The following is a 24,744-nucleotide window of genomic DNA, read 5'->3' as shown; positions in this document are numbered from 1 at the left end:
TTTGAATAAATAACACAAAACACATAATTTCATTGGATATTAAAAATTTTATTTTAGTATTACATTTAAGATATTCTTTGAAATTTTACAAAAATAATTCAAGAAAATGATTTACATTCTGATTTCGTGAATGCAAGTAAATGGCTTTACATTATTGAGATAATGACTTCCTTCCTCTCCGAGTCTGTGCCTGAAACTAAACCTGAATTGAAAAGACGATTCAATCAACAAAATGGTACACGTCCATTTTGGAAAAGTCTTACAAAATGATATGCTGTACATTTACGAAGACAAAAGAAATGCTTACAGTAGCTAGTCGATTTATTTTTGCTTCAGAGGTTATGACATGTTTCAAGGAAATGGGTTCTGTTTATGGAATGAAGCTGTTTGAGAATAAAATGGATAGAAAAACCTGAGAATAGACCATGATCTTTCTGTTTGTAGGTTTATGCACACTCAGAAATACAAACACAAAAACACACCTAAAAGTAGACTGACCAGTGAAACAAATCGACAGAGCTTATATACATCAATAACATAAATGCACATTTCCTGTGGTGATATCTTTTATCAATATTGCAACAGTACAAATTCTGCCTTTTCCAAGGCACCAAAAAGAGCGAGCATTCTCCTCAGCCATCTGTTTCAACAGGAAACATTGTATTATACTGCTGAGGTGCATTGAGATATTCTGAGCAGATTTAGTCCAATCTTAACAGTGTCGTGACAAAGTTGAATACGCTGTTATTTGTGAGTTAATTGGCACTGATGCTGGTTGAACAGCCTCCAGTAGACAAAAAGGTAAGCAAATCTCACTTTAATACAATTTCCATTTTTAGTATGAGTACCAAAGGGGAACAAGTTCAGATCCAGAAAGTGAACAATACAAAGTGAAATACAATCACAGCTGACTTTGGGCTTAAAGTAATACACAAAACTCTTCAGAGTCAGTCAGAAATTAAGCATTTTTCTGAGCAAGTGTTAAGACTTGCATTCAGTCTGAGATGAGTGAAAGCAAAATGAAACAGCGTTCATATATCTGTTCAGTGTGAGACGCATGATTTAGAGGTAACTGTTGAGTGAGTGAGGCACATACGTCGTATCAACCTCTGACAAGCCTTTTAGAAGTTACTGAAATACATATTCATACACATTTCTTTTATATCTTTTCTATTTTTCTGATAAAAATACATCCTTACTTCCTGTCTCTAACTTTCCTCACCTTAATTCTACTTTTTTTGTTTAAATTTAGTGCTGCACCTCTGGTTTATAAGGCCACGTTTCCTCTCGTTATTTCAGGAAGAAAAAGTTAATTTGAAAGAAAAATCCAAAGAGGCAGCTTTATAAGTGCTGGTAGTAGTCTACACAAGTCCCAGTTCCCATCGAATCTCTCGTGCAACCACTAAAATGTGAAAAATATTGTTATATTGAAGAAAAATAAAAGCATTCAAGAAATATTTCAGTTATATCAAATTCCTGTCAAATTCAAAAAGCCTTCACAGGTTCAGTAGTACAAATATAGAATGTATGCTTTATATGAGATGAACGGATACAACATGTCATTCCCTGCAAATTTTATTTGAGTGTGTGTGTATATGTACGTGTATGGTTGTAGTTTTTCACCTGTGGTGTGTGTGTGTGAGAGAGAGAGAGATGGAGACGAGGTGAGTCAGTTCTGCTGGATCTGTCACAGCCGTGTCTCCCTGTCTGTGCTGTTGTCTGGGGTTTGTTGTGATTGGTCAGAATTAGAAGTCACAAACTCTTCCTTCCTGAGTGCCTCCAGTTCTGTTCCGCCGTTGGCCAGATCACCGTGGATGGCATTCCGTTCCTCCTTCCTCAGCTGTCGACCGAGTAGAATGAAGCCCGGGATGCAAACAATGAACGAAACAGTCCGTAGGCTCAGAGTCAGACCCAGGTACGCTATCCTGAGAAGTCAAGATGTTTCATTAAAGATTTATGGGTTTATGTATTTCATTATGAGGGGACATCAAGGACAATGACATCGTTAAGTGTAAGTTCCAATCATGTCTGTGTGTTCGGATTTGATTGATTGACTGTCCCTGTTTGCATTGAATCATGCTCCTTATGGGAGTCATAAGGAGCATGATTTAATGGGGACAGTGTAGACAAGTTAAAGCTACTGTAACCAAAAGACATATGGCAGACAATGTGCAGCAGCAATTGCAGCACAGAATGTGTTACTTCAAAGTTTACCACCAAGTGTTTATGGTATAGTACTTATGCTTTGCATTGCAATCAAATATATCATTGACAAATTAACAGAAATGTCAAACGTGGCAATATCATGGCGCTCAGTTGTTATTTTTGTTTAAATCGGTTTGAAATTACATTTTTTTTTGTTCGTTGCCAGATAAAATATTATAAACCTGCCACATACAATATGGCATTGCCTGAAACAGTGATATTAACTTTATTTTACAAATACAGAAAATTATAGATCTATAAAACTCGTCTTTACTACCTGTATGCAGTGGTGTTGTAGATCCGACAGGCTCCAATGCCTCCACACCTTTTCTGACCCCATTTTAAGCATGTGGTGTCAATGATTGCTCCAAAGTAGATGGGTGCTGGGATCCCTGCTGTAAGACCAAAATCATATTTTCACAACCACATCCCCAAGAACTGAAACACAATAGATTCTACTGTTCTCAGCAGTCAAGTACGACTGAAACACTGACATTTCTTATATTGGTAGTTCAAGTGACAGGAAAGTTTGAAAGAAAGATAGAACTAAATCCAAGATAACGCATTTACAGAGTTTGCATCCTAACCCATTACATTACATTACAGTCATTTAGCAGACGCTTTTATCCAAAGCAACTTACAAGTCAGATTCTATCACATGTGTAGGCACAGCTATGGGAGCAATTTTGGGGTTAATTAAGTGTCTTACTCAAGGACACGTCGACATGCAACCAGCGATCCTCTGATTGAAGGACGGCCCTGCTATCCACTTAGCCACAGTCGCCCACAGTCGAATCACTCGAACCACTCGAACATGCTTGATAAAGGATGTTTTGAAAAAGACTTACCGAGCGTACGTGTTGCCATAGCATGGAACCCCAACGCCAAAGATTTTAGCTGTGGTTTGATGCACCTTCATGAAGAGAAATTGCAGACATTTTTCAGGAAATATCATTTTTTTTTAAATGGTTAGAAAATGTCAGTTATACTCTTTTAAACAACTCAAAAATGATTTAACATGTCAAGGGGTAAAATCTGGGAAAAATCCTTACAGACAAAAAGTGAAATAATGGCCATGATGGCATGAGAGCTAACATGACCCTTTGTAGCAGTGTGAGTGATGGTAATGTAGTAACTTTAAAGTGTTTTTTCATTACAATTTGAATCTGACCTGATGAGAAACATGTAGCCTGGTGTGCCCCCAAGGGAGATGATAAAGGAAGTGACGACGGAGAGAGCCAGGAAGTACGGGAACATCATGTCACAGTCATCCTTGTGAGGGCACTGACCTGTACTGGCCGTAAAATTACCAGCCGCACCGACACAGCTGCAGTTAGAGAAGACCTGGAGAGACATGCATAGTTGCTCACACGTGACCATGTATAGCAGGACATAGACACACATATACACATACTGTATATTCACAAACACTCATATATGAGGCTGCAGAACAACAAAATTACTGCAGTTGCTAATGATCCATAAGAATTTTTTTAAAAGCTAACCAGGCACAGTAAAGACAACATGGCTCCTTTGACAGCACTCACATAATCTACTAAAATATTATGGGATCTCATTTATAGGAAAATGAAATAACTCAAAAATATGGTATGTGTATAACCTTCTCATTTATGCACGAAAAAATGGCTGCATAGGTGATAATTCGTGATGGCTCATGGATCATACAGTAACGTTAATATCTTATCGACAAACATCAACAGTGTATTTGAACACCCATAACGTTCAGTTTTAGGTATGTACCAATATTGTGAACCTGTCAAAGTTGTGCTACGCAGCATGCACAATACTACGGTATCTAATACCAGAAATACATTTTCCATTTGTAATATTTCTCATAGCTTGAGTACCTTGTCAACTTACTGTGTTTTTCCCTGAGCCAGCAGAGGTGGTGCAGCCAGCAAGACAGGGAGAAGCATATGTGATGCCATTCTCTCCGCAGACTGGGTCCCAATCACTCGTTGAACAAAAACAGTCTGAGTTGCAGGCTGCAAACACCGAGTGTTTATCATAAGATATGTTGTCCATGCTGGAAGGAATAAAGCAAGAGAAAAGTACACATTGAATATGCCATTACATACCTGTATATGAGTACTCTTTACATAATTATAATTTAAAAGAAAACAAGATAAACAATGATGGCCAAAGCCTACTAGTAGCTAGCAGAAACTGTTACATATTTTAATACATTCGGTGAAAAACAGAGAATGTACCTTTGAGAGAAAATTATTCATTTAATCTTAATGTTGCTTTCTCACACAAATTCTCACTCTTAATTTATCTCTTACACACCTTACTTGGGATGTGATTCTGTCTCTGTTGTACATGTACAATAATAGCAGAATATCTGATGCAATTCATTATCTGTAGAGGGCGTAATTCATGATACGAAAACAATCAAAAAGATGCATTTTGTTACATCCAGCCATATGTACTTGAATGCCCCAATCCTAGAAGCAGAAACTCATGAGGTGCATTTAAGGTACAGTAAGTAGTGACCTGTTACATCAATAATTGTACTGTGAAGTACAGAAACCCTGACACACCATGTGATTTTCTATGACTCACCTGTTGTATGAAAGTGTCACACCGGCTACCTTGGCATTCTCGCAGCTCATTGCGAAGAAGAACAGCGACAGGAAGTAACCGATCAGAGATGTGCCAAAGGCCAACCTGGCTGCTCCCATGATGTTCAGCTTAAGCCTCTTCATCAGTAGCCCTCCAGAAAACATCCCCAGTGCCACAGCTGGGATATTGATCACACCTATCAAGAGTGACAGCAAAACACAAGATCAATATTATATGAAACGAAATGTTAAAGCTTAATCTGGATAGGAAAAAGACAGACAATATAATCTAACTTTTCACACTTGCTAAAACCGAGAGGGATAAAATAAGTCTCTTCTCTTACATGTACTTTCATTTAACATCAATCTGAAGACATGCTCTTTTATCTACACCCATGTCATTTGCTCTGGTCACTAATATTGCATTCTCTTTCATATGCAGCCAGTCTATTCAATGCAGGCACCTCCTTTGATGAGACCAGATGCAAAGACTTTCATCTTGTGGTATCAGCTTCATTAGATGTTTCATTTTATATGCAAAGCACTTTCCATATCCACTAAGCTCACCTCTCTGCAGCTGTTGCGGTTTGTAGGCTGCATTACAACCCAGACCCAGTTCTCCTATCTTTAATGATATCTCCCCCTTCATCATTTTTTTTTTTTTTGCTTTATTCAACAAATGCAAAATACCATAAATTAACTGGGAACACAACACTGACCTGTAGTTACATTATAATAAACATAAACATGTTAAATATGTAAGCTTTACAGTGTATGTTGTGTACGTACGTCACACTAAAATTGATTTGAGATAACTAGGCAAATGCAAGCAGAAAAGCCTTTCCTGGGTCTGTTATGTGCCGATTTTCCAGGTTGTATAATAGACAAATCATTTATGTGACACGGACCACATGTGCCATACCCATGAGAAAGTTGGCCTTTGAGGCAGACTGCCTGAAGTGCTGCTCGATGTACTTGGGCTTGTAGGTGACCATGCCAATGAGAGAGTTCAGCTGGATGATTGTCACACACAGGTAGATCAAATACACAGGGTGTCCCAGCAGAGTTCGCAGGGTAGGAATAAAGTCTGGAGAGGGATAAAAATCTGAGTTGAAACACACCTGTCCAAAAAAATATGCAATTTCTCGATGTAAAAGTGACTACTGACTGTAAAAATCTCTGATTATTGCTATGATATGAAGTTTGCTTTTTCCGTCTACGTGAAGTATCAGGAAGTGAAGGAGTATTGTATGTGGTGACTTTCAATTTAAAGGTAGCCCATGGAATTTTTGGGCACTAGGAGCAATGTTTTTACGTATGGATCTGCATTTTGTTTGTATTGTGCACACTCAAGCACATGGTCGTCACAATTCACATCCTTCTGTTGGTGCCACACTATTCCGCTGATTGACAGTTGGTGACGTTAACGCTTCAACAAACCTGGTAATGCGCCAACAAAGGCAGTGACCAAGATTTCTAGCGAGTAAACATACATATAAATATGACAAATGTGAACATTTCACACTCATTGTTAAATGACTACAAACCTCTATATCCATCCTTACCTTTGGCCATCTCTATGAATGTAGTATTTTCTTCTGTAGGATACTTGTGCTTCAGAAGAGGAGGGTCTTTAATGAAACTTGTCTGCTCTGGCGTGCATTTCTCTGGGCCCTGGGGCCCTGATACGGGTAGGGGTAGGGAGCGGGGCAGAAACCAGAATGGGATAGCAGAGAACAGGGTGATGACCCCAGCTATGAGGTAGCCCAGCCACCAGGCCCCCACCCAGCGAGAATCTGCTGGGGTGATGGTGATAGTTTCTGTGTTGGGCGTACAGATGATGTAATAAATGCTCAGTGATACACATATGGATAAACACAGATCCTGTATGGTTTAGTGGGATCATTTAATAATATGATATGCAGTTTTTTGTATACTTTCTAAAGCTTACTGAACTCTCTACGCTTGACTGGATACCCAAATGAAAGGATGCAAAGATGGACCAATGAGGCCAGTTTCGACCATAAGGCATAACAGACTTCATCAGAACAGCCCTAACAACCTGTAGTCAGCCTTTTCATAGCTACAATTTCTGAAATCAAAAGCCCAACATGGAATTCTGTCATCCTTTATAGCCTTGGTTAGCTTTTTTTAATAAACTTATTTTCATCACCAGGGAATGTTTTTATTTTATTGGTTTATTAACTGGTCTTCTCATAAGACTTGTTTTGTCATTTTTTCCTCCGATGCTCCTTTTTTCCTTCTTGTTTTCTGTTGCTGGTTACATTCCCTCGTTCCTGTGTTTATCTCTCTTCTTTTCTGTCTTTTCTCTCTATAGTTCATTTCATTTGCTACTTTTCTATTTGTCTGTCTTGGTTCTCCTTCTCCGCCTGCTGCACTCTATTTGATTGTAGCGTATCACTGGGCTTTGTCCTTCTTATCGCCCACCGTACCTTGTTCATTAGCTAATTGATGCTACTCCTGTACACCTGCTCTGGGTCTGTGAGTCATACATATCCTGCCTGTGATCCCCCAGTAATTACATCTGATAATATCATGCCTCAGTTTTATGAATGAACAGGTCTTTTGTTCAGAGCAGACATTTTAATCTGTAAAGGTTGAAAAGTTCAGGTTTGACAAATATCATTACCGATGACTCTGTTCTACTCAAGTGTCCCAGACAGACATGACAGTGAGATGGCATGCAATGTACCAGGACCCTGAAACCAGCTTCAGCCATCATTCATTGTATTACTTATACCGGTGCTTTTCAACCTGTGACAAATGTATTCCATGAAAAATACCTACTTTACATTTTTGGCCTTGAGAGAATTCTACTAACACTTAAATCATATCTAAATTATTTTATTACAATGTCTGAGTTGTGACCCACATACAGATTTTAGAGTTGCCAATAAGTCAAATATACATCTGTTAAAAAACTATTGTCAGCTGTCATGGTTGCCTTACTGGTGCAACAGTGTAGCCTAATAATTATATTACATTATGACAGTATTATAAAAGATTGAATCTGACCTGAGTAAGTGTGTGAAACCGCAAATATACAAAGGGTTTTCCCAACTTATTCTGGTCACTAATATTACAGTGTCTTTCATAGGTAATTATGATACATACTGTCAGAATATTCCAAATTATGACTTTATAAAACAAGAAGCTTCCTAAGATGGGTTGATGTTGTAAGAAATTTAAGAAATGTAATGCTCTTTAAGAGTCTTGGATGAGGGATTATTGACAACATTTCACATATTGGTCTGGCCTTAAAATATTTGGACATGTATTTATGTTTAAACTCACCCATTTTTACAAATCCAATGTCCACGTAGATCTTGGCACATAGGGAGCCTAACAGGTAGCCAAACACAGGTCCAACCACTGAAATGGTCTGCACACAGCCTAGGATACGGTAAACACACCCACAGAGAAACACAACACACAAGCCGTTTAGGATTCTAGCCATGTGTATTAACAACTGAGACACTGTAGATAGTACGCAAACAATATACTACAAATTGTACATACACATTGATTTACATCTCATCTGCTATTGTAGAACACTAAAGGGATTTACCGCCTTGCTAATATCTGAGCAAAACACCACCACATATGGCAGAGCTTTCAGCAAGCATGGCATTATTGTGAGATACTGTATTGTGCTCCGAAGAAGGCTGTGCTGGCTGCTTCACACGAGGGCTGCAATAAGCATAAAACATCCATATTTTCTTAACGGGCTTTTACTCTGGAATGACCGTCCTTTGACTGTTTGGATTTGCTACCAAAGAGCACATTTGCTCACAGTTTTGTGGACTACAAAACATTCCAAACATTATTCTGCCTTTTTAAAGCTTTTTAGTACTTGAGTAGTAGCAATAATAATAAGTAGCTGTAGTATTTGATCAAGTATTGTGACCTTTGTCTCAGACTATTAAATCAGCTAATGTGACACTAATACCACACTTCTGGGCTCCTTTAGTCTGGGCATGCATATTGCCTTGGGTGTTTCCGCAGTGTGCTGTGGTGAGGACTGCATAGAAAATATGCTTTGCTTATTGTAAAATATCTTATGACATCAAGTTAGGCCTATTAAAAAATATCAGAGAGTATATAGCGTGATCATTTTGTCTGGTTTGTATTTGAATGGATCAAAGATATGTTTAACTAACATCAAGGTGCGTCTCTACAGAACCCCTGTCAACTGATTATTTTTGGTGGAGGTGTAAACACTTCAGAAATTACTTTTGTGGATCATCCATGTAATATCATCAATGATAGAGTGTGTTTACTTTTTAAGTATATCTCTACCACTGGGTGAGATTTTCCTTACCAACATATAGCGCGGCATTCTCCTCAGGAGCAAAATCATCTATATAAGAGATCCCAAGTGGCTGAACAGGCGTCTCTCCAATCCCCCGCAAGACATTTCCCAGGAGCACATAGATCCACATAGACAGGTTGGAGTCCCCCTCACAACCTGGAGGAAAAGATGAGTGCAATCTCAGACATGTTTACTTGTCAACACTAGTGTGTGTATGTGTAAAAGTGCTCACTTGTGGCTGGCACTTGAGGCAGTTTACCATCTTGAGTCAGGTCTGCTGGTGAGCCCACCGGACAAGGAGAGGGGTTTTGTGTTGAGTTCACTACCCACCGCACCGATGTTTCGAATTCATAGCTGTACACAAAACACAAATGGAACTGTTAGAATACAGGGGATGGAGAAGAAATAAAAAAACACAGCCAAGACTCAGTGGAACAGCAATATGTTTGACCTGGTATAGTGTGACCCAGTTACAGTGCTATACAAGGTGCAGTAATATATTATGGAAATGTTCATGTGGTGTCAATCAGACTTTATCTAATTGGTTAGTGATACAGCATATTGTATAAAGAGTCTTGTTGTGGATCTGATTTGGTACAATAATATTTGGCACAGCTTGTTAAGAATAATTTCATTAGATATTTACAAGACTGTAAATCCCATCAACAACAAATCAAAATTGCCACAGATTAACAAAGGTGCTACAGGATGTAGCTCCTGGGAAGCTTTTATTGATGGGTTGGAAACTCAAGCTTTACTTGTATTAAATCTAAATGAATTCAATGTTTTTGTGTTTATTTTAATGCATTTAAAAATAAACAAGTACCTGAGATTTAGTGTTTAGTTGAAGTCATACAACAACCAGGCTTTTTAACTCACCGGCCGATGATGAAGTGAGGCAGAGCGATAATGAAGGTGCCAATGGACATCAGTACACAACCCATTGCAATGATCTTTGGCCGATGGAGCTTGGCCCCGAAGTAACTGACGAAAGCTATCACCAACAGGTTACCTGTGAGGAAAATCAGGATTTAACTAGTGCTACTGTACATCTCCACACGATGAAGAAAGGGCAGGAGTTTAAGGACATTGCGAGAAGGAACACAATCATTGCTTCATTATATTTGAGTTATACAGACGTGGCTATGTAAGGGTTCACACATGCATTTGTGTGTTTTTTTTATTATACTTTTATATATAATGATAACTATTTGTGTGTGCATTGAAAAATATTTTTGTTGAGCGACTAATTTGTTTTTAGCTTATACAAGCACACATCATATTGTTTTACAGAAAGAAAAGATGATTGTATTTTGACATAAAAAAACTTAGAAATTTATTTTTTTGTAAATAATTTTGCATATTTTGTAGGCACTCAATTTGGGATAAAAATATATATTTGATTTCTCAACTTTTTTATCTACAGTATGTAAGTACATGCTAAGAATTATTCGTGCAGCATTTACAAGAATGTGTGTGTATACATCAGCTGGGGCCAATCAGTAAGAATTAAAAGTAAGAATTAAAGGAGATCCTAACATCAAAATCTCCAAGAAATAATGATGCTGTCAGTCGTTAGCACTCTGTACTCTTCTTTTTTATTCTTTACTTCTCTCTTTGTCTTCTATCCGCTCCGCTCTGCTCTCCTCTCCTCTCTTGTTTCTTGCACTTTCCTCTCTCCCCCTTTTTCTTCCCCCTTCACGCCGCTCTGCCTCTATGTTACCCTGGTAACAGTCTTATAGAAAAAGCGTGTTGCCTAGACCACGTGAGAGAAACCGCTTTCACAGGAGATGGAGAGATACGGAAGGAGAGCGATCTGGGGTATTTAACTCTGACTGCACCTTTTCTGTCCAGCATATACACTCCTTCTCCATCAGAGTAACAGCAGTCTGCACAATCCACCATCAATTTAATGTTAATTATTCTTCACTACTATCGTGTCAACATGGGCTGAAACCGCCTCCCTGACAGCAAAATCACAGAAATACCGTGGATTATGATTTTTATCTTGTATGAATCATGTCTCAGGGTCTCGTCTCACTCTTCAAGCTTTGTATAATTCATAACCACCAAAAGACACTTTAGTTGAATGGAATAGCCTTACATAACTGACCTAGGAACTGGTCAGGGGACAATCTTGTAACACACTTTGCTGAATGTTATCAAGAATTTCTCAGGGTTAAAATGAACCACAGGTTACATACAGTACATGCAGAAGTTGTGGAATGTACTGTATACAGCAGTGATGCAAGCCAGATCTACTCACTAGCTGTACAATCACAAAGCAAACCTGTGGTTTGGTCCAATAATTTAAGTCAAACTAACTAAGAATCAGGTATTTCAACACAAGTAAATAATAAATGGTCCCTGAAAAAATGAAAATCATATTCCCCGCATTCGTCATCCTTGTTAAAACCTGGCGCCTACATTTCCCACAATGCAACTAAACACAGTCGATCTCAGAGTTGGGTGTGTTATGCTAGTAGCGACTGATGTAGCCTTGAGCTGCTAGCCTCAAGCAGAGATGAGAAGCAAGCTGCAGAGGTCTGCTAAGCTCACTTCTTTCTAACTTCATACCCCCAGATTTATTGTTATTGTATTCTTCAGCTCCAACTGACACTGACTCCAGTGACGTCACTTGAGGACAATAACACAACGCAGACTTCAGACAGCCCCCTCTGGAGCCACCAAAGGCTTTATACAACTTTCCACATATGACATAGTACTCAGCAAGAGACCTGTTAACAGACTTTGATGTATAAAATCAGTTGAGTTCACCTTTAAAAGCAGCTGCTTCATAATTTTGCAAATTTCCAGGTGGACTGGGATTGGCATAACGCCCTGAGACACAGTTTCAAAATCACATATCTTTCGCTTTTCTGAGAAGCAATTTCTTGTTACTCGTGAGCAAACATATACATGGACACACCTATAGTATCTGAGATGAGTAAAAATTGGCTGATAGTATCAGTCAATATGCTCTGATAAGGAAAATTGCTTTTTATCCATTTTTTTTTTATCACTTTTTGCATCTACCTCATTTTGTATTGAAAAGATTATTTGTCTCTCAGATAATTTGTCACTAGTGAGTGGGACAGAGAAGGGTGAATGCGATATTTTATGTAAATATCTGCACAGAACAGTTTGTGTTGCACTTACAAAACATGTTTTTTAAAGTTGGTAAATGTCAGCTGAATTCCCATGTATATTATTATAGTATAGAGACGTTATCGCATAACAAAACCTTACAAATTATTGAGTCCGACTGTCCACAGCAAAGAGAGAGCTTGGAGCCTGCTCTGTCCCTGCTTGACACCATGACTCACTATACACACACACACGTGTACACACACACACACACACACACACATTGCCCTGTCCTCTTCTTGGAAGCCTGATGAATCCTTTATCTGCAGCTGAAACACCTGAGTGACCCATTCATGTTTCCGTCCCAAAGACAGAAAGAGAGAAGGGAGGGGAGCCCATGAAACAGAGGCTGCGAACAGAACAACAACATAACAACAGTGACATGGCAGGTCTACTCACCTATCTCGAAGCTCCCATCAATGACACCTATTAGGTAACTGGGGATGTCAAAGCGCCTCTCCAGCTGAGTTATTGTGCTCTTCATGTAGCTCCCCGACAGAGCCTTTGCAAAATAGGCAAATGACAAAGCCACCACAAACATCTGGTAGAGGAGCGTGAGATGAGGAAAAAAAGAGAGAAAGGGAAACAAAGAAAGGGAATTTACATTAACATGCACTAATAATAATCTACTTGATTGAATGATGTTCACGCTTGTGTTTTGTCCACTGGGAACGAACAAAAAACGATGAATTCATTGATAAACAAGGGAAGGTAATCCATGTAGGATGGACAGATTTGCAGTGGGGCTTAATGGAAGTTCCTCATAATAAAATAAGTCAAAACCAATGCGTGACAACAAATGACAGGCAGCTCAAACTTTGCAACCAATAGCTGAGACAGAGAAAGAATCCCCATGGATATATATTTTTTTCATCTTGATTGTTTTGAACTTGTGCTATAATGAGACTGAAACGCTGTGAGCCACCTCCAACAGTGACTGGGACCAGATCAACAATTCTCACAGAGTTATGATCAAAGGCAATCTAATAAACTCATGCATTCACTGATGACAGAGGTCCAAAGAAAACACACACATTCAGTTTCTTTAGTCCCAACACCTATATTTTTACTTTTGTCTTTTTTTGACTGAGAGGGAATTAAATGAGACCAAAAAGAATACATTTACAAAATGTGTTGAGTCTGTTTGTTACTGGATACAACAGTCGCAATAACTTACACATTCCAATTCACCTCCAATGCAAGAGAAACAGATTATAAATACTCAACACATTGGGAGATATTCTTATTGACAGTTGTTGTTTTTTCACACAGAACAGATCCTAAAATAATCAATCTTTAAAGAGCTGTGATCTACTTGAACTACCATCAAGCTCCTCTTCTGTGGAACCTGCTTCCCGTTTCAATACTAGGATACACTTAGCTCCTCATTCCTCTTCTCTCTCTCCTTCTGTATTAATTTATGTCCCATTAATGCACATTACTAACTTTACTTTACAACAAAATACAGTGGTGTCCTTCAATGAAGGAATAAAGTCTTAGTTGTCCCCAGCTTTGCTTCTTTATCCTCTGTACATTTGTGGTTGCATTTACAGTATATGTTTTGGGATGTTTATGATTTGGTGTGTAGATCATCATTAAAACTGTTCTTAAAGAGAACACAAAATAAACAGTTTAACACAGAAATAGAAATAGACTAGTTTAATCTAATCTAGAGACACGTTTGCCCCTATACTTGTACTTGTAGTGTGCACATGGCCACACAACTATTTTTCTTTTACTCATGCTTCCTTGATTCTCTTACTGCTCATTGATTCTCATTCCACTTCATATAAGTACTTGCTCCTTTTTTTACCAATTTGCCTTGAAAATAAAATGACAGAGGTTTCACACGGAGTTTGACAAGAGGAGAATAAAGGAGAATAGTCTAATATTGTTCAGTCTCCCTGAATGCTTGTAAATAAGTAATGGTTTGTGGCCTTTGTCATGGTTCTTGTACTGCATCTCATCCCCTTACTGAGTATCCAGTACTGTTGTAAGAAAAGCAGCGCACACGACAGTCAATTTACACAAACGATCAGGCAAAGACACATGGTTTGGAAGTATTATTCACTTATAACATATCCCAATAAAATCGCTCAAAAAGTGCAGACAATCAGTTTGACCTTGTGAACATTTAGTGGTAGTTGAATTAGAGGCAGCTGACTATGCTAACCGCGCTGATAAAACCACATTAACAAAGTTAGAGAGGGAAAGAGAAGCATTGGGTAGAAGTCTATTCAGCATGTACGACAACAGTTGTGTGATAATCAGGAGTTTTACTGTAACAGCTTGTCTTATACAAAGTGTCCATTTACATGCAAACAGACCTCTGTAGAGATCATGCTAACCACCAGTCCCAACTGTGGGGCATTAACGAAAGTAGCTCATTACATGTGCATTTCCTGGGGGGGATTAACGTGCAAGCAAGCATGCATACAATTAACGTTTACCTCCCAAACAAGGAAAAGGCTTTTCTTATTTACTATTTCCAGTCTACTTCTCACTCATTTTGTTGGTGAACTTGTGCACTTGTAAGGAATTGTCAGTAAATCCAGTGGTTGCTTTCCTCCAAACCCATTCTTAGTCAAATTGTTTTAGTTATTCTATTTGACATTTAAAGCTGTTTAGGTCAGCGCAATATGCTCAAATTGACACAAACTCTGCACTAAAATGTCAATTTTGGCAGACACAGGTGTATTAAATTCTGCTGGCACCTGTTCAGTTATGTAGTGGCTCACTATGACATTGTTTGTACCAGAGTGGGTAACAGAGTCCGTTTAGAAACTCATGTTTGCAAAAATAATTTCGATATCAAAGATACTTTTACATTTGAACTTTTTTGAACTGTTCTCAGATGACACATCTTTTTTTTCAGTTGACTCATCAACCGCAACCTCTTAATGTGCCATGGCGGGGACAACACTGCTTTTAAAGGAAATGGGAACAGATAAGTTCTTTCGGATGGCTGATGCACGTCAGCCCCTCACACACATTCCCCTCACATTTATAATTTTTTGTAAATTAATTGTAGTGTATTTTTATATTTGTTATTCGATATTTTCCACTTTAGAGTAAATAAAAAACCTGAGACAGAAATAGCATGTTGTTACCTTCTGACAGAGCCAAGCTAGCTGTGTCACCCTGTTTCCAGTCTTTGTGCTAAGCTAAGCCAACTGACTGCTCGTTGATGCCTTACATTTAATGGACAGATGTATTCTCATATTCTCAGAAAGACGGCAAAGTAATTACTTTCCTTATTGAGTACATCATGAGTCATGAATTACCTTTTCTTAAAAACATCTTGCTCATTTGGGGATTTTCAACAATGGTATGCATTGTGAGATTTTCATTCTGTTATTTTAATTGGTTTTAGCAAGTGCCAAATAAGCAGTGGCCTCTTTGGGATCAAAGGTCATTGAAAACGGATTCACAGTAAGTGTGTTTGAAAATTTAAACAAAGCCTCCTCCTGACCTGCGATTAGCTTCTGTTCTTAGCTCATTGATGTCACACACCACGCTTAGACTCACCTCATGAGTCTGCCGCATACACCGTTTTCTGTTATTTGCAGGAGTGACGTCAAAAAGCAGAAAATAAGTTATTATACAATGCATAACATGACTAGAAAGTGTTTAGGGAGTTGAGATGGTGTTTGAAGCAAGAAAAGAATGAGAAAAAAAATGCACCAAAGTTCTAGTCTTTTTGATGGAATTAACAAAAAAGCAGAAAATATCACAGAGCACAGGATTAGAGTCGATGCCATGTCCCACCCAGCCGGTCAGGGAATCAAACAATTCTGAGAAGAAATACAAGTCTGTCCTACCACCACAGTCTGTATTATCATAAGCTGCTTGAACACCATTGTCTCACATGACTTTCATGAAGGGGGAAAGCAACAAGATTGTCTGATATGTCTGATCCATTTTTTATTTTTTTGAGAAGGTTGTTTGAAGGTGGAGAAAGAAAAGAGAAAGAAGAAAAGCCGTAGGTGGTCTATTTATAACAATATGAGATTTACTGATGTTCTGGCTTATTTTCTTACTGAAATAGAAAGCCATTAGTTTAAGTTTGCTTAATTAAAGGGTCTTTTGATTTCATGTTCACAGTTATACATAATACAAGGGCTGTGGCAGGATATCTGTTTCCCTAAATGCAATAGACATATCATGAGTTATTTGAAGGGGCCTTTTTAAAAGTTTGGAAAATGTTAACCTTTATTCGGAAAACTTACATTTTTTTTTATTTTCCCATACATTGTGTGTAAGTGACAAATGTGGACAACTTTTTTTTCAAACTAGTCCAGTAATGAGTGGGTCTGCAGCAGGCAGCAGCAAAACAGGTTGTTCTGAAATCTTAATTGGCATCCACATTGTCAAAATCAGCTTTGTAGTGTCTGCCGGCTGCAGAGCTAACGCTCAATACAGTACCAAGTTCAAAAATAATTTTCTCCATTTGTCCTTTAGACACAAAAACATGGGAAAATAGGCTCAAGGTTGAAACTACATCAGTACATCACCTATGTAGGTATTCAGGTATCAACTGCTGCTGTAGTCACAAGTGACAATTATTGGATAATGGTACATGCTAAATATTATGGATCAGTAGCAAAAGTAAAAGAAGAGTATTGGGGCGCCCTGGTGGCCTAGGGGTCAGCAAATTGACTCATTCATGTTTGTTGTACACTAATGTCACATACAAAACATTAGCTAACATTAGCCACCTAAGCTACTGCTCAGTGAACCGTCAGCTTTTTCTTTAAAAAGTTGTACATATGTCTTGCTCAAATAAATTAACTATACCAAACAAATAGTGAATCCCTGACAGTGCATGCTCTGAGGATGTGTTTCCACTACTTTCATTGACTTAAGGCAGCCCATCCCATCTGAAGTTTGAATTTTGTCACAGCAGGAGCCCAATATTATTCTGTTCAACTATGTTCATGACAGTTAGCTACTGTAATGCATAAAAGTTACAGTTGACTCTTAATCGCCACTTTCTGCATCTGCTTCACTTTACAGATAAAGAACAATTATTTGAAACTTTCCCAGTTCAAAATGATGAAGATCGTGTGATATGATCAACAGCTCCAGAACAAATTCTAAATGAACCTTGTTTTGTCAATTGCCGTCTTTTGAGCCAATATGAAAGAAAAATCCTTGAAGTACTAAGAACAGCTGAGCAAACTCCATCTGCTGTTTAAGATCCTGTGATAGGACTGAGAGATCAAGAATAGCAACTACAGTAGGCCTTTCTCTCACCTTTGAGATTGTTTTATCAACTGCTATTCCAAGCTCAAAAATGAACTCAGATATGCTTATGTCTTTGACAAAGAACAAAAAAGGAGAGTGGATCTGAAGTGTTTTGTTTTGTGAGCAGAAAGGAAGGAAGGAAGCATCAGCACTCTATAGCCTGACCTTCTTCCAGAATTCATTTGGCCGAAGGCAAGGATTTATATAAAAGTGGCTACAAGATAAGTGCCAAGAAAACAATTGTGCAGCAGTGTGGTGGAAAACTCATTCCAGTCAAGATAACTTATACAGTATATGGGTATATTCATTATTTAGAGAAAAAGCAATTTGCTGGAAACCGGTACAATGACTGTTTAGAGTTAAATGTTTAGGTGCACTCATCGTAGCATTTACAAAACGTAGCTATTCCAGGTAGTGAGAAATGAAACGGCATTATGGGTCAATAGCACAGAAGCCACACAGGTAACATTAGCATGTAGCATGAGCATATACTGTATGTTAAGAGCACAGAAGACCACTCATTCTGTATATTACATTAGTAATGTCAGCAAGACCTTTTAAAACCCAGACATAGTGACCGGTATATTTGCCAGATGTATACAGCCAGATGTGCAAAATGCAAAACCTTGTATTAGACGACTACAGTGTACAAATAGAATAACGATCCACTTCCTCTGGTATCCTATGACTGTGCATTATTAAGACAGAGAGGTTAAGAACTATCAGGTTAAAAACTACAACATCCCTCACTGACACACACATCACCCTTGTGGAAGTGACTGTTTGAGCTGTAATTTGGTTATTTACTTAGTACAGGTCTCTACACACAGAGATGCATGCAACACACACACACATACGGCATCTACAAGCGAAATAGGGGTCAACTGAAACACCTTCATCCTTGACATGATAACCTGTGTACCTTCAGGCTTCTGCAGGGAGAGGAGTGCGGTTCTCTGGCCGTGGCGTCGCTGCGTCCGTTCCCCTGAGAGCGTCCTTGCTCAGCTCCCACGTCCATCATTCAGAAACGTCTCTGTGTCTCCTTTGCAGAAGTCCCCCACGTAATGCAGCTTCTTGGCACTGATGCATGCAACCCTACAAATGGATAATTCAAGCATGTGACCCACTTCTCATCCTCTGCACACAAACAGCCATGCGCCGGCCGAGGGGACACACAGACACAAACAATAGTCCCTGTATGTGTTCTCGAGATCTTAAGACTTAAATCACAACTAAACATTTTAACGACACAGTTGATGTGTGCACTCTTTTAGAATAAAAGGTTTTCATTGTTTTTTTTTTAGCCACAGTATCAGAACTCTGAGATAGCATTCCTACATATCACAACAACATGCTTTGTTGTATTGTTCGGCCGGTAACTGACAGCATGTGATAAAAACGCTATGAAGCAAAAACCCGGGTTGTGAAGTGTGGTAATAGAATTAAAACAAAAATCTACTTAAGAAGATATTCGATTTACTATAAGATTGATATGGTGAACATCCGTTGCTTTTAAGACAGGAACTACTCACCATCAGTGGGGAAAGGTTTTGTAACCAGCGTGAAAATATGTGTCCGAATCTCACCAATACTGACAGCACTGCTGTTTCATATACGCTCTCATGTTCACTCTATTGGCAGTGATCTGCCTATGCCATGTAAGTTGGTAGGAGGGAAATGGATGTAACTTATTACGTACTGGCTACTATTCATGTTTTGTTTTGTTTTTTCCCAACATCTGTTAATAAGGCTATAGGAATGCAAAAAGTAGTATGAGTGCTCAGGTTCACCAAACGCAGTTCTGATGCAGAGCCAACATGGTGCCATTTAACTAAGCTTGGCTCGTCTTTTTGGCTACCTCCACTACCTTTTAATATCTTTTTTTTAACTGGCAAACATGTATGCATGATGTGTGGAATACATGTGTTGGACTTATGTTGCATATAAATATTAGAGGTGTAATGTAAACAAATATATAAATAAGGGAAAGAGTGCCATTGTTTGCCACATGGTTGTTTTGTAGGCAGTACATGGCGAAAATGCAACAATGGCTGGATGATGTAAATGTACTTTACTTGAACCACTTTAACTAGCATGGTATTACCGACTTTAGGTGTTGTGCCAATATGTTCCATAATGAATTTGCAGCAGGAAATTCCTGAGCCAACCTATGCAGTATCCATGCAGTGCTTGTGAACAGGGCCAAAGCATGATTGTGGAGTGGCTCCAATGAACAAAAGAAAGGCAATACTAAAAACACTCACATATGCTAATCATTCAGTGGTTTTATAGCTCCTGTCTAAAGTAGGAGTTGCTGTTGTTTGAACTATGTTCAACATTTAGGTTCCTATTCTGATAACCCATGTAAAGTTTGGAAAGAAGCCTTAGTGTTTTCTGATCTGATCCACTCTTTTGCTACTCTATTTACCTCAAAGACAATAGAGTTCAATACTCCCTTGCAAAGCTGTTTTCCTATTTGCGGATGCAAAATCAACACTTCCTGGTAGCAGCTGCTTCCCAGTAAAAGCCTTCCAGCGGTGCTTTTATACTTCATACCTTTTGTCTCCTTTCACCTCGTCCTCCACCTCTTTCTTACTGACCTCTATCTCTCCCTTTTAATGAATACTTTCTTCTAACTCTTCACATTCATCTTTCTTATTTTACTTATTGCCCTCTCCTCCCCCCTCAGTTCATTTCCAGTAGTGATGTGACACTATGAATGTAATTGCTCAAGGGGACGAGTTTAGTGAAGGCCATGCAGCAAAGAACACAACCACATTACCATCCCCATTTCTGTCAATGATACGGAATCTAGTACCAAATGTAACACGCTCTGATTTCTCCCTGAATAATTTTTGTCTTGAAGACCACAACAACGGGTTTGACCTACTTTCAAGGAATTAGAACAGCAGCTTTAAGTAGGCCAATATGAAGCAGTAGTGCACTGCTTTATCCTGTGTACCACGAATGATTCTTCTCATTTGAACCTCTTTCTCTCATTCTCACTCAGTACAGTACAACATTTTTCTGTCAATGTTGTGTAATGTCTGGACTTCTTTATTCAGACTCAAACTTAGTCACTGCAGCAGGGATGAAAGTGGATCATTTCATCCACGAGACCACCAGGTTAGGGTGACTTGTTCTAATTATATAGTAAAAATAAATGATATAGTATATGAATATATGTCACAAGCCTAATTACTAGCGTCAGAGCTTTAACTCAAGCTCTGTAGCCGCAGCAAGAGGATCCCTGTGCTTAGTGTATCTTTACAATATATTGTTCTCAAAGGTTAAGAATGCAAATACATGCTCAAATCACAACCTTGCATTCACTGGTAATACTGGTTATGCTTTGCTCCAACATGTTTCATGCTGCTGCAACACATTGGTTATTATTAAGACAAGGGAGTTCTGAAACATAGAGTGATAGTAACTGTACCTAAGGAAGAAGAGAGCGAGCCAATAAGCAACATCAGTCTCTCACTCTGTGACATCTGAAGTCACTAAACAGTTCATTAGTATGATAGAATGAGCACACTTTGCTTTGCATTTAGTGTTCCTGTCAACAACAACAAATGTAACCAATGAGGAAAAACAAATTAATTTTTTACAGTATCATATAAGCCCCCGCTGATTGCAGTAAATTAAACTCAGATAAAACCCAAATTTAGTGTCACTAGTCAGTTCACTTGTAACATAGGCTTTGTTTTTCAAGGGTGTGCCCCTTAAAGACCCCTTGTAATCAGCTAAGATAGAATGCAGCTAGAAAATGCCATACATACTGAATAAGGCAAGCGTTATGTGTGAATAGTTGCTGTTGTTCACAGATCTTTCCTTTATGTAAAAAATACATGTAGGAGTAAATGCAACTTATTTCATTCCATGTCAAGCACTGGGGCCAGCATGAACTGACGCCCACCCTCCTCAGAGTTAAATGTGGTCACCACATTACTTCCCTTTCTCTATAAACATAGATATCACAATGGCAATAATTAAAAATTAACATTATCATACCAAGCATGAACAGCAAATGGCTGTTTGTGCTGCTGACTCCCTCCACCAGCCCAGACTCCTCCTTCATCTCTTGCTTATTAATAATTATATACATGAAATGGTATTTGTCTTCTCTCTCATATACCTTATTACACATCTCCACACAAAATGTCACTGCTCTGTATATCTCAAGGGGTGTTGACTGAGCTCCCCGCTGTATCATTAGTATTCTGCTAAAGGGCAATATACATGTGGTTCTATAGATTCATGATGTCAGAATAGCCAACTGAATTTACTGAGAAGTATAGGGTGCAGAGCAGGACTATTTAATGAATACTTTAATGCACACAATATTCCATCAATTAAAATGCATGTTCAGAGAAAACTAAACATGAAAATCACTAATTTGCACAAGGAAAGCTTTTGAGATTATTTAATGAAAATATTTCACAGGGTTTACAGCCTAAATGTTATTAAGGCACTCACTCAACACATTAGCCGGGCAATGTTGCCTTCAGTATGGAGTGATGGGTATTGGTGGAACGAAACAGCAATACATTTAGCCTAACCAGTAAAAAACAGTGTTTTACTACAATACTGTATATGATGTTTCACATGTATAATTTTCAAAACTAGCATGTATTTGCAACAATTGCACACTTACAATGATCAGTCTATCTGTCCGGTCCATTTTTGGTAACGCAGTATCTCAGGTACACCTAAAGGGAATTTACACAAAGTTCGCAACCTGCACTCAAGGATGAACCAGCGCCCCTACACCAGGATGCTTTGTCGGTACAGCAGGTGCCTTGAGGTGAATTCCCCCGTCCACATTTACAGCCTGTTCACTGTTGACCAATGCTGTTCCCTACATGAACGTGTATCACAGTTCATAAAATAATCAAAATAAGCCTACGTTTTCATTAAAATACTCTTTCCACTCGGATGAACATTTTCTGGAGGAATCATTGGCCTTTAATTCGATATTAATTATTCACAACACATTAAGTCAAAAAGTGGTAGCCTACCTATAAAAATAAGTGCAATGAAGTCAGATTGTGACGGCGTAATAGCGCAGACACACGAGACAAATGCCATTTTTCATTAGACATTCTAATTAGGATTTCAAACAAATAGCACCAGGATGAGAAGGACGCACCACTTACCGCGCTGTCCTGTGAAACAGTCTTCCAGTTGCTTGAGCTACAAATATTTACCAGCCAATCGGAAACACGGGAAGCCTCCCTTCAACCAGCTCCGGTCAAACTTCTCATGGGAAGGAAAGCGGAGGAGATGCGTCGACTCTTCTCATGAATGCTCTTACACCGACATGTATCTCCAGAGTTCATTTCCAGCCGACTTCACGGTAACTGCCAAGAAGACTAACCCAGATCAAATGGGGATTGTTATCTCCTGAAACATTTTTCTGGTTGGTGTTCATCCGTGAAACGCAGCTTGGAGATATGTAACGCACCCCGGCGAGGTGACCCCTACTGCTACCTCTATTTCTCGAATTGATTCTGCAGATGGATGGGCTTCAGTGGAACAGTTCTCTCGCGTTCTCCTCTCTTTCTTTCTGTCTCCCACCTATGAGCCTCCCCCTTTCTCTCCCTCTCTCATTTCTGTACAATTCAACGAAGCTTTATTAGAATCATAGCATTTACAGTGATGTGCATTTGTCAATAGGCTGCTGTGATGTTATTAAAACACGTGGATTTGAAAGCATCATGCTTGTCAGGAAACTAAGATTTAAAGTAATAAATAACATTTGTCTGATAGCTGCGTTTTCATTTTTGATTTTGTTTATGCGATTTCATCGCTGCTGTGTATTCCCCTCTTGAGCTGTGTCATGGTCACATGGTCAGGCTACATTTTGTAATCAATTTCCCAGATTTAATTCATTCTAAGATGACTGCTTAGTCCATGTTTATAAAAGTATTCATTTTGTCTCTTGCCCTGAACAAAATTGAAATATCCTCTCCTCTTGTGCCAGCATCTGTAAAAGTCCTGCTTTCTGTTTATAATTGGCCTATCATTGAGTTCTGGATCAGACAATTCTCTTACTAATTGCATTTGCTAGAAGTGGTCCAAGTTACCTTAAAGTACAGACGCAAAAGGAATTACCCATGTTTGTTTCTTTATTGCATTGTTATTTTATTACTTGACAATAAACACTGAAGTTATCCTCTCTGCGTTTTGGGACTAGTAGGACCTCTAACTCTGACTTACTGACAAACAAAAACTCCCCCTCTAAATATCAGTTTCAGTAGAACCATCTTTCTTTAAGGGGTGTTTGTATCACACGCCTAAAGTAGTTAAATGAAAAATGTTACTTTTAACACTTAACATCTGCAGTGTAAGAAATACTGTAAATCTACTACAAAGAACTTGCACTTTGTGTTGAATTTGGCGGTCCCTGTTGACAAAAGCGGTAGTGTTATCGAGCACCAGAATCTCTTTAGACAAATTGTACTGCAGCAGGGTCTGACAGTCTGTCCAGCTATTTCCTGGTCCTGGTTCTCCCGCGTTTAACTTTGTCTATTTCAAATGTCATTCATTTTGTCATTTTATATATATGTATATGTATGTATTTAATAATATGCCTATAAAATAAATGACAAATGTCATTGGCTAGACAAATGTCGATTTTTATTCATGCTTAGTCTGAGCAATAAACGCCATACAATAGTTTAGGATTTTCAAAAACTAATTCTGCTTTCAGAAGGGTAGTGTGCAAGGTCCAGTCATGTTGATCTCAGTGCAGATGTGACTGGTGGTAAGTGGTGATCCCTCATCCTGTCTCACAAGGCTTGATTCTTATGCATGCTCATTATCCACAGACGTCCCAAGGTTAGATCCAAGAAGGGCATTTCATGGTTATTGGGAGAGAAGCATGAACGAAGGGGAGGAATTGTGTGGATACAGAAAGATGGTGAAACGGGAGGGAGGGATCAAAACAGATTCTCAGCTGATTGCCAAAGCAACATTGAATGAAACTGCCGGGACATCATCTTCAACAGGACTCACTGAATCCTTTCATTGGCAACCAAACGTCTCACTTTGTCAATTGAAAGGCATAGTTTTGCAGGCTATCATTAAAAAAAAATCTTAGTTGAGAAAATAAAAACATTGTGGTTGCTCTTGGTAGCATGGTTATTTAAAAATGGCGGGTCTGTGCAGGATGTCCCGTGTTGCGCAAAGTGACGATTCTAGTAACGATTTTTAACATCACCT

The 24,744-nt window shown here is 38.7% G+C and overlaps 1 protein-coding gene across 4 annotated transcripts; it reads right to left on the bottom strand.

Moving 5' to 3' along the window:
- Nucleotides 1–27: 27 nt before the first annotated feature.
- On the bottom strand, nucleotides 28–23,073 carry LOC116390666 (solute carrier organic anion transporter family member 1C1-like). 4 transcript variants are annotated; one of them, XM_031860571.1, is made up of 15 exons: nucleotides 22,175–23,073; nucleotides 18,440–18,612; nucleotides 12,670–12,811; nucleotides 10,003–10,135; nucleotides 9,356–9,477; nucleotides 9,133–9,279; nucleotides 8,106–8,204; nucleotides 6,356–6,610; nucleotides 5,713–5,877; nucleotides 4,792–4,987; nucleotides 4,087–4,252; nucleotides 3,377–3,549; nucleotides 3,054–3,118; nucleotides 2,483–2,600; nucleotides 28–1,925 (listed from the first exon to the last, which is right to left on the bottom strand). In XM_031860571.1, exons 2-15 carry the CDS (start codon nucleotides 18,536–18,538, stop codon nucleotides 1,688–1,690), a joined length of 2,118 nt encoding a protein of 705 aa, XP_031716431.1. In that variant the 5' UTR covers nucleotides 18,539–18,612; nucleotides 22,175–23,073; the 3' UTR covers nucleotides 28–1,687. The 4 variants fall into 4 exon arrangements, with proteins under 4 accessions (XP_031716431.1, XP_031716429.1, XP_031716432.1 ...); XM_031860569.1 differs by having other exon boundaries at nucleotides 22,677–23,073; XM_031860572.1 differs by having other exon boundaries at nucleotides 9,383–9,477; nucleotides 22,677–23,073.
- Nucleotides 23,074–24,744: the final 1,671 nt, after the last annotated feature.

This window comes from Anarrhichthys ocellatus, unplaced genomic scaffold (assembly GCF_004355925.1).
Source record: "Anarrhichthys ocellatus isolate YVR2014 unplaced genomic scaffold, GSC_Weel_1.0 scaffold24, whole genome shotgun sequence".
NCBI lineage: Eukaryota > Metazoa > Chordata > Actinopteri > Perciformes > Anarhichadidae > Anarrhichthys > Anarrhichthys ocellatus.
Note: the sequence above shows the minus strand (reverse complement) of the source record. Positions and strands in the feature narration are given on the sequence as shown.

Bases quoted from the DNA above. Each gene is read 5' to 3' on its own strand.
- LOC116390666 (XM_031860570.1), bottom strand. From the start codon at position 18,538: ATGATGGACGTGGGAGCTGAGCAAGGACGCTCTCAGGGGAACGGACGC. The intron at 5,878-6,355 runs GTAAGGATGGAT...ATCCCTCTCCAG, and splicing joins ATTCATAGAGATGGCCAAAG to ACTTTATTCCTACCCTGCGA. The intron at 4,988-5,712 runs GTATGGCACATG...CACTCTTGATAG, and splicing joins AAAGGCCAACTTTCTCATGG to GTGTGATCAATATCCCAGCT.